Raw genomic sequence first — 16187 nt, 5'->3', positions numbered from 1 at the left:
TACTCATTTACCACCTTTAACTTGGGAGGATAACCTAAGGAGCCACAAGATTCATCAAAAATGTTTACCTGAGCTCAAGAAAACATCAGAATGTAAACCAAGCTACAGGTTATGTTAAAGTTTACTTGTGATAAAATTCCAGGAAAAAGTCTGAAAGCATTGGACTTGGGCACCGCAAAACTATCGGCTCAAGTTTAGTAAAATTTATTTTAAGGAGGAAAAGGGTGTGGGGGAAAGGCAAAGTTGTTCAAGGATGGAATTTATAAGCGTGAGGCTGAGATCACTGAAGGTCCAGCTGCCAATGATGGAGTAACGGAGTTGGAGAGTTCTCATTGAGTCACAAGGCTGCAGGAGGTTATAACGGTATGGAGGGGCAAAGCCATGAACGAATTTAAACAACAGAATAGTGTGTGTAGATTGGAATATTACGGGCAGACAAGGAGCTATGATAGGTCATTGAGCAAGTGAATGGCCACTATGATGTGGATCAGCATTGTGGCAACTGAGTCAGGAGGCTTTGGATGGACACTGTCTGAGCAATGTTAAAATGGTTCAAGAAGGTGTTATTTGGGGCAGTTGCTGTGTCAGGGTGCAAATAAGTCAAATAAGTCACCAAGGTTGCAAAATCAGTCCCATTCAACCTGAGAACGTTGCTCAGTGAGGTCACAGAAATGGTGGTGATCAATGGGCGCAAAGCTGTTAACTAAATCTTAAATAAATAATGTTAGCTCATTCTTTGATCAATGTAATCCAATTATAGCAGACCATGTTTGAGCTTCACAAGAAGTTCAGAAGAATGTGATGGATTGCTTCTTATTGGCTACGCTTTTGATACTCAGTTCTAATATCTCCCAAGGTGAGTTATTGTCAGATTCTATTTGATAACGCTCCCATGAAGCACTACAGATCTTTTTGGTATATTGAATACGTTATTTAATGCTTTTTTATTATTGTAAAAATGAAAGAAGTTACTCAGTGGAGCAGGGAATTTAATAGAGGCGACCACAATTATTAAAGGTTTTGGTAAGGGTGAATGTTAACAATCTGTTTCCTGTAGCAGCAGGTAGTTCAATAACCAGAGAGCAGATTGAAGGTAATTGGTCAAGGAATCAGAGGTAAAATAAGATTTATTTTTTTTGCACAGTTAGATTTTAATGAGCTGCCTGAAATGGTGGTTGGGGCAGATTCAGTCGTAACTCTTAGGCCATTAGATTGAAAGATTTTCTGAACCCTGGCTCATGGATTAGCTGACAAGCTAATGAAAGGAATGTCAAAAATGAATTTTGTAGGTATGAATATATAGTTTGACAATCTCTTTCAGTTACTTCCACTGAATCTTCCTTAGAAAACATAACATAAATTCTATTAAGAGGGTAATCAGCTTGATGTGTTGAATATGTTGTTTTTCTTTCTCAATTTTCTTTTTGATATTGAAAACTTGATCAAAGGTAACACCAGATGTGTATGTTGAGGCATTCTAGGAGTGTTACAATGAAAATACCACAGAGTACATTGAGAGTATCAGCAAGGGAATAAGTGCAGAGAAGCTACTGGATCCATCTGAACCATGTCAAACGCCCTGTCAGAAATTTCTGAGTGGGATTTCATTTTGATGTATTCCCTTATTCTCATGGCTTTAATTAAAGTATAGTAATAATGATGAATGGTCATCTGGCTTCATACATGATATAGTGTGGAACTGGCATTTATCAAAACCCTGTACTGCCTCTGCGCTGAATTCTTTCTAACCGCAGACCACAAGATTAGAAGGGGCAGAGCATGCAGGAGAATGGAAGGCTGCACAGAAGGAAGATGGGGAAAGAGTATTGCACTTTGAGCGAGGTTATGTGCAGGTTAGAATTCTGATAGCGGCCGTCACTTTCCAGCTTGTCATTATTTGTAGCAAAACACTACTGAACAAGCTGCACTGAGGCCACCCTCCCCAGCACTGATTCTCTTTCCACAGATCCATGCAAAATTAATTCACCTACTACCCAGAGAAAAAATAAATATTTATTTTTATTTACAATGCACAAATTGTTCATGGAGAGACCATTGTTTTCTTTGATACCTCATGAGGTCAGCTTGATCTTCTCCTAAATCGAATACCAGAGAAGTGTTCCATTTGGAAGACCAGCTATGGTAACAGGATGCTCTTAGATAACACAGATGGGCACGGTGGTTAACCTCCAATCATGTGTTGTCCATGGAACAGTTAGAGTCGCTCCTACAACACAGAGAAGGAAGGAACATCCCAAGGAAAACTTGGTGAGGCCAAACTTCTCCATGGGCAAACACAGCTCTTGTGTTATCAGTGTGCTGTGGTATTAATTTGCAATATCTGTACCACATTTTTGGTCTTGTAAATGTTGGTGTTACAATTTGCAGAACAGTTTGTATTTTGGTGAGGGACAATGTACAAATATTTCTGCCATGTTTTCAGGCCGAAATCCATGTGTGCCAAGCTACAATTGTTTATGCTAATTAACTTTACCACTTCCAATTACAGAACCTTAACAAAACTTGTCTTTCAGCTTGGCAAGGTAAATATTTTAGAAGTGCTTGGCCAATCGTGTACTTGGGCAAGAAGAACGAATTTTCCTGGGGAAACGATTGCAGTTGTGGAATTTGGTTTCCCGAAATGCAGCTAAGAACACTAGAAAATTTCAGAATCTGATGTAATAAAAACATAATTTGAGTTAAGTCACCATAAATCTGTTTAATTATAAGCAGATATAGAGGAGGCTTCGTGTGCTTCGTTTCGGAGGACTACGGAGCGGATAAGTTTTTCTTTATCTTTTTATTAGGGTTTTAAGTATAAGGCTTAGTTTTTAATAGGGTTGTAATTTAATAGGGTTAGTGTTTTTATAAGGTACTTTAATAAGGGTGTAAAAGTTTTAAGTGGTAGAGTGGGGTCTGGACTGCGCAGGCACGGTGCGGGCAGTTTAAAAACCCAACCGCCATATCCAGCTGACAGCGTCGGAGCGGGCAGTGGAGTGAGAGGGAGCAGAATGTTCTGGGCTTTGGCTCAAGGGGCTTCGGCGTAAAGGAGCGAGGAAAGGTCGGTGACTTGAGTTAAGGAAGGAGTATGAGTGCAGTTTCCTGTACTCAGTGTCAGATGTGGGAGTTCCCAGAGTTTCCCTGCCTCCAGGAGGGCTACATCTGCACCCGGTGCGTCGAGCTGCAGCTCCTGAGGGACTGTGTTAGGGAACTGGAGATGCATCTCGATGACCTACGTCTGGTCAGGGAGAGTGAGGAAGTGATAGAAAGGAGTTATAGGCAGGTGGTCACGCCGGGAACGTCGGAGTCAGGCAATTGGGTCACAGTCAGGAGGGGGAAGGGGAAGAGTCAGGTACTAGAGAGTACCCCTGTGGCTGTACCCCTTGACAATAAGTACTCCTGTTTGAGTGCTGTTGGGGGAGACAGCCTACCTGGGGGAAGCAACAGTGGCAGTGTCTCTGGCACAGAGCCCGGCCCTGTGGCTCAGATGGGTAGGGAAGGAGAGAGGAGGACACTAGTGATAGTGGAATCTATAGTTAGGTGGGCAGACAAGCGACTCTGTGGACGCAGGAAAGAAACTCGGAAGGTAGTTTGCCTCCCAGATGCCAGGGTCCGGGATGTTTCTGATCACGTCCAAGATATCCTGAAGGGGGAGGGAGAACAGCCAGAGGTCGTGGTACATATTGGTACCAGTGACATAGGTAGGGAAAGGAATGAGGTCCTGAAAAGAGACTATAGAGAATTAGGGAGGAAGTTGAGAAGCAGGACCTCAAAGGTAGTAATTTCCAGATTACTGCCTGTGCTAAGCGACAGTGGGTATAGGAACAGAATGAGGAGGAGGTTAAATGCGTGGCTGAGGGATTGGAGTAAGGAGCAGGGATTCAGTCTTCTGGATCATTGGGGCCTCTTTTGGGGCAGGTATGACCTGTTCAAAGAGGACAGGTTCCACTTGAATCCCAGGGGGACCAACATACTGGCGGGGAGGTTTGCCAAGGCTACTGGGGAAAGTTTAAACTAGAATTGTTGGGGGGTGGGATCCGTACTGGAGAGACTGGGGAAGAGGTGTTTGGCTCTCAAATAGAGGAGGCTAGGAGTAAGTACCATAGGCAGGTGATAGAGGAGGGACATATTCAGACAGGTTTGAGATGTGTCTATTTTAACGCAAGGAGTGTTGTGAACAAGGCGGATGAGCTTAGAGCTTGGATCGATACTCGGAGCTATGATGTGGTGGCCATTATGGAGACATGGATGGCTCCGGTGCTGAAATGGTTGATTCAAGTGCCGGGTTTTAGATGTTTCAGAAAGGACGCGGGGGGAGGCAAGAGAGGTGGGGGAGTGGCACTGTTGATCAGAGATAGTGTCACGGCTGCGGAAAAGGTGGACGTTGTGGAGGGATTGTCTATGGACTCTCTGTGGGTGGAGGTTAGGAATAGGAAGGGGTCGATAACTGTGCTGGGTGTTTTTTATAGGCTGCCCAATAGTGACAGGGTTATTGAGGAACAGAGAGGGAAGCAGATCCTAGAAAGGTGTGAGAATAACAGAGTTGTTGTGATGGGGGATCTTAATTTCCCAAACATCGATTGGCATCTCCAGACAGTGAGGGGTTTAGATGGGGTGAAGCTTGTTAGGTGTGTTCAGAAAGGGTTCTTGACACAGTATGTAGATAGACCTACAAGAGGAGAGGCTGTGCTTGATTTGATATTGGGAAATGAACCTGGTCAGGTGTCAGATCTCTCAGTGGGTGAACATTTTGGAGATAGTGATTATAATTCTATCTCCTTTACGTTGGCACTGGAGAGGGATAGGAACAGATAGACTAGAAAGGTGTTTACTTGGAGTAAAGGGAATTATGAGGCTCTCAGGCAGGAAATTGGAAGATTAAATTGGGAACAGATGTTCTCTTCTCTCTACAGAAGATATGTGGCAAATATTCAGGGGGTATTTGTGTGGAGCTCTGCACAGACATGTTCCGATGAGACGGGGGAGTCATGACAGGATACAGGAACCATGGTGTACGAAGGCTATAATAAATCTAGTCAAAAGGAAAAGAAAAGCATACAAAAGGTACAGAAAGCTAGGTAATGTTAGAGATCTGGAGGAGTACAAGGCTAAAAGGAAGGAACTTAAGAAAGAGATTAGGAGAGCCAGAAGGGGACATGAGAAGGCCTTGGCGGGCAGGATTAAGGAAAACCCCAAGGCGTTCTACAAGTATGTGAAGAGTAAGAGGATGAGATGTGAAAGGATAGGGCCTATCAAGTGCAGCAGTGGGAAAGTGTGTATGGATCTGGAAGAAATAGCGGAGGTACTTAATGAATACTTTACGTCAGTATTCACTACGGAGAAAGATCTGGGGGATTGTAGTGGGGACTTGCAGCGGCCTGAAAAGCTTGAGCATGTAGATATTAGAAAAGAGGTGTTGCTGAAACTTTTGGAAAGCATCAAGTTAGATAAGTTGCCAGGACCGGATGAGATGTACCCCAGGTTGCTCTGGGAGGCGAGGGAGGAGACTGCGGAGCCTCTGACGATGATCTTTGTGTCATCCATGGAGAGGAGAGAGGTTCCGGGAGATTGGAGGGTTGCGGATGTTGTTCCTTATTCAAGAAGGGGAGTAGGGATAGCCCAGGAAATTATAGACCGGTGAGTCTTACCTCAGTGGTTGGTAAGCTGATGGAGAAGATCCTGAGAGGCAGGATTTATGAACATTTGGAGAGGTATAATATGATTAGGAATAGTCAGCATGGCTTTGTCAAGGGCAGGTCCTGCCTTACGAGCCTGATTGAATTTTTTGAGGATGTGACTAAACACATCGATGAAGGGAGAGCAGTAGATGTAGTGTATATAGATTTCAGCAAGGCGTTTGATAAGGTATCCCATGTGAGGCTTATGGAGAAGGTGAGGAGACATGGGATCCAAGGGGACATTGCAGTGTGGATCCAGAACTGGCTGGCCCACAGAAGGCAAAGAATGGTTGTTGAAGGGTTGTATTCTGAGTGGAGGTCGGTGACCAGTGGTGTACCTCGGATCCAAACTGGGACCCTTACTATTTGTGATTTTTATAGAGGACCTGGATGAGGAAGTGGAGGGGTGGGTTAGTAAGTTTGTGGATGACATGAAGGTTGGGGGTGTTGTGGATAGTTTGGAGGGCTGTCAGAGGTTACAGAGGGACATAGATAGGATGCAGAGTTGGGCTGAGAAGTGGCAGATGCAGTTCAACCCAGATAAGTGTGAAGTGCTTCATTTTGGTAGGTCAAATATGTTGGTGGAATATGGTCTTAATGGTAGGACTCTTGGCAGTGTGGAGGATCAGAGGGATCTTGGGGTCCGAGTCCATAGGACGCTCAAAGCGGCTGCGCAGGTTGACTCTGTGGTTAAGAAGGCATATGGTGTATTGTCCTTCATCAATTGTGGAATTGAATTTAGGAGCCGAGAGGTATTGTTGCAGCTATATAGGTCCCTGGTCAGACCCCACTTGGAGTATTGTGCTCAGTTCTGGTCGCCTCACTACAGGAAGGATGTGGAAGCCATAGAAAGGGTGCAGAGGAGATTTACAAGGATGCTGCCTGGAATGCGGAGCATGCCTTATGAAAGCAGGTTGAGGAAACTTGGCCTTTTCTCCTTGGAGAGAGGGAGGATGAGGGGGGACCTGATTGAGGTATATAAGATGATGAGAGGTATTGATAGGGTAGATAGTCAGAGGCTTTTCCCCAGGGCTGAATTGGTGGCGACAAGAGGACATAGGTTTAAGGTGCTGGGGAGTAGGTATAGAGGAGATGTCAGGGGTAAGTTTTTTACTCAGAGAGTGGTGAGTGCATGGAATGGGCTGCCGGAAACGGTGGTGGAGGCTGATATGATAGGGTCTTTCAAGAGACTGATAGATAGGTACATGGAGCTGAGTAAAATAGAGGGCTATGGGTAAGCCTAGTAATTTCTAGGGTAGGGCCATGTTCGGCACAGCTTTGTGGGCCGAAGGCCCTGAATTGTGCTGTAATTGTTCTATGTTCAGATGGAATTCTGATAAATTATCCCAAAACATAGGTAAGATTCCCAGAATTCCATGAAATGAGAAAGGAATTTGTGTATTGTAAATCTACCGGTGGACTAATGCTTTTGCCCACTGATCTAGACACCATTGTACACTTTCTAACTGTGTAGCACCATGTCTTCCAGAAAAGGAACATGTGAAAGAGACCAGCTTTCGTCCTTACCTCCTGACGCCATTTGTGAGCATTTGCAAATGCATTTGTCATTGTCTGAATCCTTTGTGCTAAAATAATTTCCCATTTGGCTGAGGCTGCTTATCTTGCCTGCTGTTCCACTGTAATCTTTAAGATGGATTCTGCAGAAGGAATAGATTAGTGCAAAATGTGTTATTTTTTTATGCATTTAGCTGAAGATTTGAAAAAAAAATCTCATCAGTAGTGTGAATTGTAAAAGGCGCAGGCAGCATCCAGGTCAACATCAGTTTTATATTACAGTTTGACGGATAATTGTTGAGACAACTTGATATTTGAGTTTCCTTCAATGCTAATGATACTATATTATGAAAATGTAGTTTTTTGGGTTTGCGCTAACAATGATATGTAACTGCACTGGTGAAACAATAAAACAGTTTTAAAGGTCGTCAGGTTGGAGAAGGATAATTCCTGCACTTCTCATCATCTGGTATCTGTGGACCAGCTGATGAAATGAGAGTTCCCGGTTGTCGTGCTCACTTCACCAGCCAGCTCACAGTAAACAGAGACACGAGACTGCAGATTCTGGAACCAAAAGCACCTGCTAATAGACCAATGAATAAGGTCGGCAACTGAAGAGCTGGGACAAGCAGAAGAATTGATTGCTAATGGGCTTCAAAGCAAAAAACGGAGGGTGCAAGTCAAATGCACATGTTCCCAGTGGAATAAGGTGGGTGTTGGTGTTCCACAAGCACCAGAGCTGGAAGCACTGCTTTTCACTAATTACTTTACCAACTTAGGCTTTGCAATTGAGAGCACAATTTCTAGATCTGCAAATGATAGTCAGCTGTTGGAGAGGAGGGTAGTCAGTAGCAAGGAAGATTGCAATGGAGTGTAGGTTGATGTCAATAAACTTGTGGAATGGGCAAAAATTAGCAGATGAGATTTAAGATGGGCAAAGGAGAAGAAGCACATTTCCGTGGGAAGAAAATGGAAGAAAGTCACTCATTACTTGAAAGTTGTGAGTCAAGGTGAGATGGAGAAACAATGGGACCTTGGAAGGGGCAGGCATGGTAATGCAGCGGTTAGCGTTACACTATTACAGCACCAGTGACCCGGGTTCAATTCAGGCCACTGTCTGTAAGGAATTTGTACGTTCTCCCAGTGTCTGCGTGAGTTTCCTCCAGGTGCTCCGGTTTCCTCCCACTTTCAAAGACGTGTGGGTTAGGAAGTTGTGGGCGTGCTATGTTGGCACCAGAAGCATGGTGACACTTGCGGGCTGCCCCCAGAACATTCTACACAAAAGGTGTATTTCACTGTGTGTTTTAATGTACATGTGACTAATAAAGAGATCTTATCTACAAATTCAGCAACGATGGAAAGTTGTCCCAGAATTTGGTATGGCTATAAAGAAAGCAGACCAAAAATGAAAATTTGAGGAATTGACCATAAGGTATAGGAGCAGAATTAGGCCATTCAGCCCATTGAGTCTGCTCCGCCATTCAATTATGGCTGATTTATTTTTCCCTCTCAGCCCCATTCTCCTGCCTTCTCCCCGTAACCTTTGACACCCTCACTAATCAAGAACCTATTAACCTCCACTTTAAATATACCCAATGACTTGTTCTCCACAGCCGTCTGTGGCAATGAATTCCACAGATTCACCACCCTTTGGCTGAAGAAATTCCTCCTCATCTCTGTTCTAAAAGGCTGTGCCCTCTGGTCCTAGACTCTCCCATTGATGGAAACATCCTCTCCACATCCACCCTATCCAGGCCTTTCAATATTCGGTAGGTTTCAATGAGATCCCCCCCTCATCCTTCCGAACTCCAGCGAGTACAGGCCTAGAGACATCAAATGCTCCTCATACATTAACCCTTTCATCCCCAGAATCATTCTAGTAAACCTCCTCTGGACCCTCTCCAATGCCAGCACATCCTACCTTAGATATGGGGCTCAAAACTGCTCACAGTACTCCAAATGTGGTCTCACAAACACCTTATAAAGCCTCAGCATTACATCCTTTTATATTCTAGTCCTCTCAAAATGAATGCTAACATTCCTTACTACTGACTCAACCTGCAAGTTAATCGTTAGGGAATCCTGCACTGGGACTCCCAAGTCCCTCTGCACCTCCAATTTCTGAATTCTCTCCCCATTTAAAAAAAAATAATCTACACCTTTATTCCTTCTACCAAAGTGCGTGACCGTACACTTCCCTACGCTGTGTTCCATCTGCCACTTCTTTGCCCATTCTCCCAACCTGTCCAAGTCCTTCTGCAGACTCCCTGCTTCCTCAACACCACCTGCCCCTCCACCAATCTTTGTATCATCTGCAAACTTGGCCACAAAGCCCTCAATTCCATCATCCAGATCATTAACATATAACGTGAAAAGTAGCAGACCCATCACTGACCCCTGCGGAACACCACTAGTCACCAGCAGCCAACCAGAAAAGGCCCCCTTTATTCCCACTCTTTGCCTTCTGCCAGTCAGCCAATCTTCTGTTGAACTAAGGAAGAAAGTTATGCTAAACCTATACAAAGCTACACTTGGAGTATGACATGCAGTCTTGGTCGCTATAAGGATATAGAGGCAATGAGAAGGTTGCATAGGTTTACCAAGATGACGGTAGAAATACAAAGCTATGTGTATCAAGGGCCAGCAGCTACTTCCTTAGGTTATGCCATTTGGAACCAAGATCAGGAGAAAGTTCTTCACTCAAAAGGCATTGAACCGCTGGAATTCTCCACCTCTAAAGGCAGTGAGGGGATTTCTAAATGCTAAAGGAATCGAGGGCTATGAGCAAAAGCAGGAACTGAAGTGGATGATCAGCAATGGTAGTGGCGAATAATGAAGCAGGTTTAGCGGGCTGAATGGCCGACTGTTGTTATTTTCTATGCTCCTATGAACAAATATGTTCTCTTTCCTGTTGAGAAATGACTGTGGGGTGACCTTATAGAAGTCTTTAAAACTGTGAAGGCTCTTTGATCGTGGATACAGTATGTTTTCACGGTGGGACAGAGCGGCCACCAATAAATACAATGGGACAGATGGAAGAAACCCAAAGTATGGTGAGAATGTGGAACTTGCCATGACAGGGAGTGGTTGAAGAGAACCATGTAGATGCATTTAAGGAAAGCCTAGAGAAGGACATGAGGGAGCAGGGAATAGAAGCTGTCACAGATAGATTAGAGGGAGGGCACTCATGTGGAACGTCAATGCTGGGGTGGGCTGGTTGGGCTGAATGTGCAGGTTTTTGTGTCTAATCCTGTATGGAGCTGAATTGGATTTTATCAACAGGACTGCTGTTGAACTGCACTGCTTTTTATGAACAGAATATACCTTGATAGTTTTCAGGTAGACACCACTGTTGCAGTGATTTTGGAACAGTCTAGCTTATTGAGCACAAATTTTCAACAATACCATTTGGAGGCCGCAATGAATTGTTCATTTGGTGTCTGGCAGGAGATGGTTGCAACTGTTCCCATCGTATTTCATAGAATCACTGAGACTTGCAACCCAGAGACCAGATTGTTCAGTTTAGCACGGTTGTACTTTCCAGAAAAGGGGTTGTTTCACTAATCCTGCTTCCTAGCTCACAGTCAGCAGCCTTGAGGTCTTTGACTACTCAGCCAGATACTCTGCAAGTGTGAAGAGGGTTCTGCCTCCACCACTGCCATCAGTGAGTGAGGTTTCTGTTCACCTCTGTCATTTTTCATGAGGCTCTTGGCTTGTCACTGGAGAGAAATTATTTTGCATTGCTGTAGGCAAAGATCAGGGAAATGGGACTGAATAGATTGCTCCACAAGGAGCTGGCATGGATTTGATGGCTCAAGTGACTTGCTTCTATGCAGCAGTAGTTCTGTGTTTCTAATCCATTTCCTTTTTGCTTATTCATCCCTCTGTTGACCGTGAGATTTTGTCTGGTTTTGTTATAATTTCATGCATGTCCTTTGTTCTAAAGAAGACAACATCAGTGCAGACCTTTTCTCTTCAGTAAAATTCTCTAGCCTTAACAGCGTCCATGGTAAATCTCCACTGCCCTCACTTCAGTCATTTCACATTCTTCTTGTAGTGTGACCAATATTGTCCAAAAATTTCTAACTAGCATTTAACACTTATAATGTAATCTTCCTGCTCTCATGTTCTTTGCCTCAGCCAACAAAGGCAAGTACCCACTTTCTCATGGAGCACAACATAGGGGTTACAGCCCACAAGTTGATTCTTCCAAACCATCCTTGATGCATCAACAGGGTGTCCGGATGTTTGTCCTGGAGACTTTGCTTCTTTGCTCATATTGTGTACAGTGAGGGAATGGAATGATTAAAATCACACTGGGCATAACTTGGAAAGCCACTGAGAAAGGCAAGTTTGACAAAAAGAAAAGTTTTTTGAGAACTGAACAACTTATGGCAGCATGTTGTTCAGTGAAGTGAATGGAGGCATTATCTTTTTCATATGCCATCAGTTGACTTTTAACCATAGCCAAAAGGTTTCCAACCTGGTCTCCAAATAAAGCAAATATTTTTTTTAAAGCTCAGAATGTTTATTACCTTTTAAAAATGTATGCACTAATTTCACATGGCTATAATACTGATTTTAAGGGAATAAAGTGGAGATGATTAAGGTGCAGGGGATCCATAGTGACTTGGCTGTTTGGATTCAGAAATGGCTTGCCCATTGAAGACAGAGGGTAGTGGTCAATGGGGCTTATTCTGTCTGGAGGTCTGTGACTAGTAGTGTTCCACAGGTATCCATACTGATGTATTAAGTTTGCAGACGGTACAAAGATTGGTGGTGTTGTGGATAGTGTAGAAGATTGCCAAAGGATACAGCAGGATATCAGTCAGTTGCAGGTATGGGTGGAGAAATGGCAATGGAGTTTAATCTGGGCAACTGTGAGGTCTTGCACTTTGGGAGATCAAATGTAAAGGGACAGTACACTGTTAATGGCAAGACCCTTAACAGTGTTGATACACAGCGGGATCTTGGGATCCAAGTCCATAGCTTCCTGCAAGTGGCTGCACAGGTTGATAGGCTGGTAAAGAAGGTGCAGGGCATGCTTGCCTTTATTAGTTGAAGAATTAAGTTCAGAAGTCGAAGTTATGTTGCAGTTTTATAAAACTCCAGTTTGGCCCCATCTGGAGTATTGCATTCAATTCTAGTCACCCCATTATAGGAAGGATGTGAATGCTTTGGAGAGAGTGCAGAGAGGTTCACGAGGATGCTGCCTGGATTAAAGGACATGAGCTATAAAGAGAGGTTGGGCAAACTTGGGTTGTTTTCTCTGGAGCAGCGGAGGCTGAGGGGAGACCTGTTGGAGGTTCATAAGATTATGAGGTATAGATGGAGTAGTCAGCTGGTATCTTTATCCCCAGAGTCAAACTGTCTAATACTGGAGGGGCAGGGACACATGTTTAAGGTGTGAGGGGGTAAGTTCAAAGGATATGAATGCAGAGAGTGGTGAGTACCTGGAATGTGCTGCCAGGGGTGGTGGTGGAGGCAGATACAATATTCAAGAGGTTCTTAGATAAGCAGATGAATATGCAGAGAATGGAGGGATATGGACATTGAGATTAGTTTAGTTAGGCATTTATTTACTAGTTTAATTAGTTCGGCACAACGTCATGGGCTGAAGGGCCTTTTCCAGTGCTGTGCTGTCTTATGATGTAGAACTCATTCTCACTGTAAGTTGCACTGAGTTTTCAAAGGTGAGTTTTTTTTGGTTGTAATCTTTGAGCTTCATTGCAGTTGTTATGAGGTTTATAATAATTGAGGGATTCATTAACGGTTCTACACTCGTGTTGCCCTTGGTTACTGCCCATTCCAGAATTAATGCAAGTGAGTGAATCTCAAGGTTTACACTTAACTGGATTTCCACTTTAATGTACTGATTTAATGATAAGTAATATTGCAGGATTGTGAGCAGTTCAGTTCATACTATATGTCTGTTTTTAATTTGATGTGTTGCTTTTGGATCTGTGTGTAAGTTGGATAATTGAACTGAAGAAAATGTTGTGGGAAACTTTTTATTTAGTACAATTGGCATTGCCAAGAGAAAAGCTGATGGTATATTTGACCACTGTTATGCATGTTCCATTATATGTTTATAGAAAATGTATTAAAAGGTAAAAAAAAAAGACATAGTTGGCAGCATTTTATTACCAGTTTGTGCAAAGGTCACTGAAAATATTCTGGCAATTAGTTCTTATGAGAACCAAATAACACGACTTCTATTCATTTGCTTTCCTAGTGTTTTTCAATCATAGAAAGACAAACATAGATTTTGTCAATTACATTTGATGGGCTGCAGCTTAATGAACAGATCTCACTTTTTTAATTTTAAATAACCAAGTAGGTTTATTGTTATCAGGTTACGTTAATCTGTCGATTACTCTTCTGGATGTGACACAACCTAATGAGGAGTCCAAACAGTTGTTGTGTGCTTTAAAAGGCTCTGACAGAATGATCAATAATCAAGTGCCTTGGATTTTTTCCCTATTGACTATGAATTGTCTCCTTCCTCCTCTCATCTTTCTGAAGTACAGTTTTACAGATGTTGGTTGCCTCTTTTTGATATTCTCCCCCGTGTGATTTTTGACAAATAGAGTCAACCAATTATTGAGATGTTGGGGCCTCTCGGTCAAGCCAATGCTGTCTTCTGGTGTGCTTGAGCCAACATTCATGCATCCATGTGAATTTCTGGACAGGTTTGCTGGCTGATGGTGGAAAACCCTGGCTTCTACCTCACCATCTTCTCTCATGGCTCCTCCATTGCCTCCAATTGCCAGCACTATGTATCAGGTGAACAGAAATTTCCTCCAACCAAAAATCAGGAGAACCAAGGCGGTCCTCTCCTATAAATGGTTCCATCGATGTTGATTTGGTCCATTTTGCTGCCAGTTTTCTGATGCTGAACTAGACTGTTCACAGCTTTGGTATGATTTTAGGGCCACATGTTCATGCCTTCAACATCTGTCTTCACCTTTGTTTCTGCCTCAGCTTAGCTACTGTTGATACTCCCATCTATGCCATTGTTATTTCTAAACCTGCCTGTTCCAATACACATCTGGCTGGCCACCTTTGATCCAAGAAAAACAACCCAGCCTATCCAGTCTGTCCTCAGGCAACATCCTGGTGAATCTGTGCACCTCTCCAGTGCAACCAGCTGTGGCCTCCAATGTTTTCTACAGTTGTACCATAACTTCCCTGCACTTGAATTCTATGCCCTGGTTAATGAAGTCAAGCATCCTACCAGCCGCCTTTACCATCTTTACTACCTTTTACTGCTGCCTTCAGGGATCCTTGGACATGTACACCAAGGCCCCCCTGTTCCTCAGTACTTCCCAGGGTCCTACTATTCATTGCATCTAGCCTATTAAATCCATCCAAAATGCATCACCTTGCGTTTTTTCCAGGAATATATTCCATCTGCCATTGGTCTGCCCATGTTACAATCTCAATATCATTCAGCAGCCAATGACTACTCATGAACAGCACCATGTCATCTGTGAATTTAGTAATCATACCTCCCATTTTCATATCCAAAGCATTAATGTATATTACAAGCAGATTCCCAGCACCAGTCCTTGCAGTACACCACTGTTGGACACGTGCTTCCAATCACAAAGACAACCCTCCACATCACTGCTTCCTATCACCAAACTAATTTTGGGTCCAATTTACCAAATTGCCCTGGATCCCATGAGACCAGTCTCCCATGTGAGACATGTCAAAGGCCTAACCGAAGTCCACCTCAACAACACCACTTGGTCTCATTGACATACTTGGTCACTTCCTTGAAAAATTCTTTTCAATTAGTCAAACAGGATCTCCCCTTAACTAAACCATACTGATAATCCTTGATCAATCCTACCTCTCCAAGTGCATTTTAATCCTATCCCTCAATTGTTTCCAATAATCTCACGACCACTCATGTTACACTCACTGACCTGGAATTAGTCTGCTGATCTTGATTAACGATACCCCATTTGTTGTCCTCCTGTCATCCAGCACCTCTTCTATGGCTGCAGAAAATGTGAAAATCTCCCTCAGGACCCCAATCCTCAGGACCTCAGGATCCTTTACCTCCCACAGCAGTCTGGGATACATTTCATCAGGACCTTGGGATTTATCCAAGCTAAAGCCTATTATGGCATACAATACAGCCTGCTTTTTTAATGGTGACGTGTTTCCAGAATTCCTTCCTAGAATTCTCCAACAACAATGTCCTTGTCCACAGTGAATACAGCAATTACTCATTTGTCTAGCTGAGTAGGAAGCTGAAAAGCAGGACCTCAAGGGTAGTAATCTTTGGATTGCTGCCTGTGCCATGTGCCAGTGAGGGTAAGAATAGGTTGATATGGCAGATGAATGCGTGGCTGAGGAGTTGAGGTAGGCTTTCAGATTTGTGGATCATTCTTCTTCTGGGTATGATCTGTATAAAAGGGATGGGTTACACCTGAAATGGAGGGGGACCAATATTCTTGCAGGCAGGTTTGCTAGAGCTGTTGGGAAGGGTTTAAACTAGTTTGGTAGGTGGATGGGAACCCAACTGATAGGTTAGATGTTGCATTTAGTGTGCAAGTAGATGCAGAGTGTAGAAAGACTGTGAGGAAGGATAGGCAGTTAAAAGTGCAAAATTGCAATCAGTTGGATGGGCTGAAGTGTGTCTACTTTAATGCAAGAAGTATCAGGAACAAGACTGATGAACTTAGAGCATGGGTAAATACATGGAACTATGATGTTGTGGCCATTGCAGAGGTTTGGCTGTCGCAAGGGCAGGAATGGCTGCTGGATATTCTGCGGTTTAGATGTTTCTTAAAGGGACAGGGACGGAGGTAAAAGAGGTGGAATGGTTTTGCTGATCAGATACAGCTGTAGAAAGGGAGGATCGTCCACTGAGTCAGTGTGGGTGGAAGTCAGAAACAGGAAGGGAGCGATCATTCTGTTGGGAATTTTCTACAGACCCCCCAATAGCAGCAGAGACACTGAGGAGCAGATCGGGAGGCA

The 16187-nt window shown here is 43.5% G+C and overlaps 2 protein-coding genes across 4 annotated transcripts in view; one reads left to right on the top strand and one right to left on the bottom strand.

Annotated features, from left to right (window-relative positions):
• Positions 1–16187, top strand: part of mcph1 (microcephalin 1) — a 285601-nt gene that overhangs the window by 96074 nt on the left and 173340 nt on the right. The window lies entirely within an intron of this gene.
• angpt2a (angiopoietin 2a) overlaps positions 1–16187 on the bottom strand; it is a 100159-nt gene that overhangs the window by 3749 nt on the left and 80223 nt on the right. The window contains exon 8 of the mRNA XM_052025079.1: positions 7206–7336. Within this exon, the coding sequence (XP_051881039.1) occupies positions 7206–7336 (131 nt within the window). The remainder of the gene's footprint in view (positions 1–7205; positions 7337–16187) is intronic.

Source organism: Pristis pectinata, chromosome 10 (genome assembly GCF_009764475.1).
Source record: "Pristis pectinata isolate sPriPec2 chromosome 10, sPriPec2.1.pri, whole genome shotgun sequence".
In the NCBI taxonomy this organism is placed as follows: Eukaryota; Metazoa; Chordata; class Chondrichthyes; order Rhinopristiformes; family Pristidae; genus Pristis; species Pristis pectinata.
The sequence above is the reverse complement of the archived record's forward strand: the minus strand, read 5'-3'. Positions and strand labels throughout refer to the sequence as shown.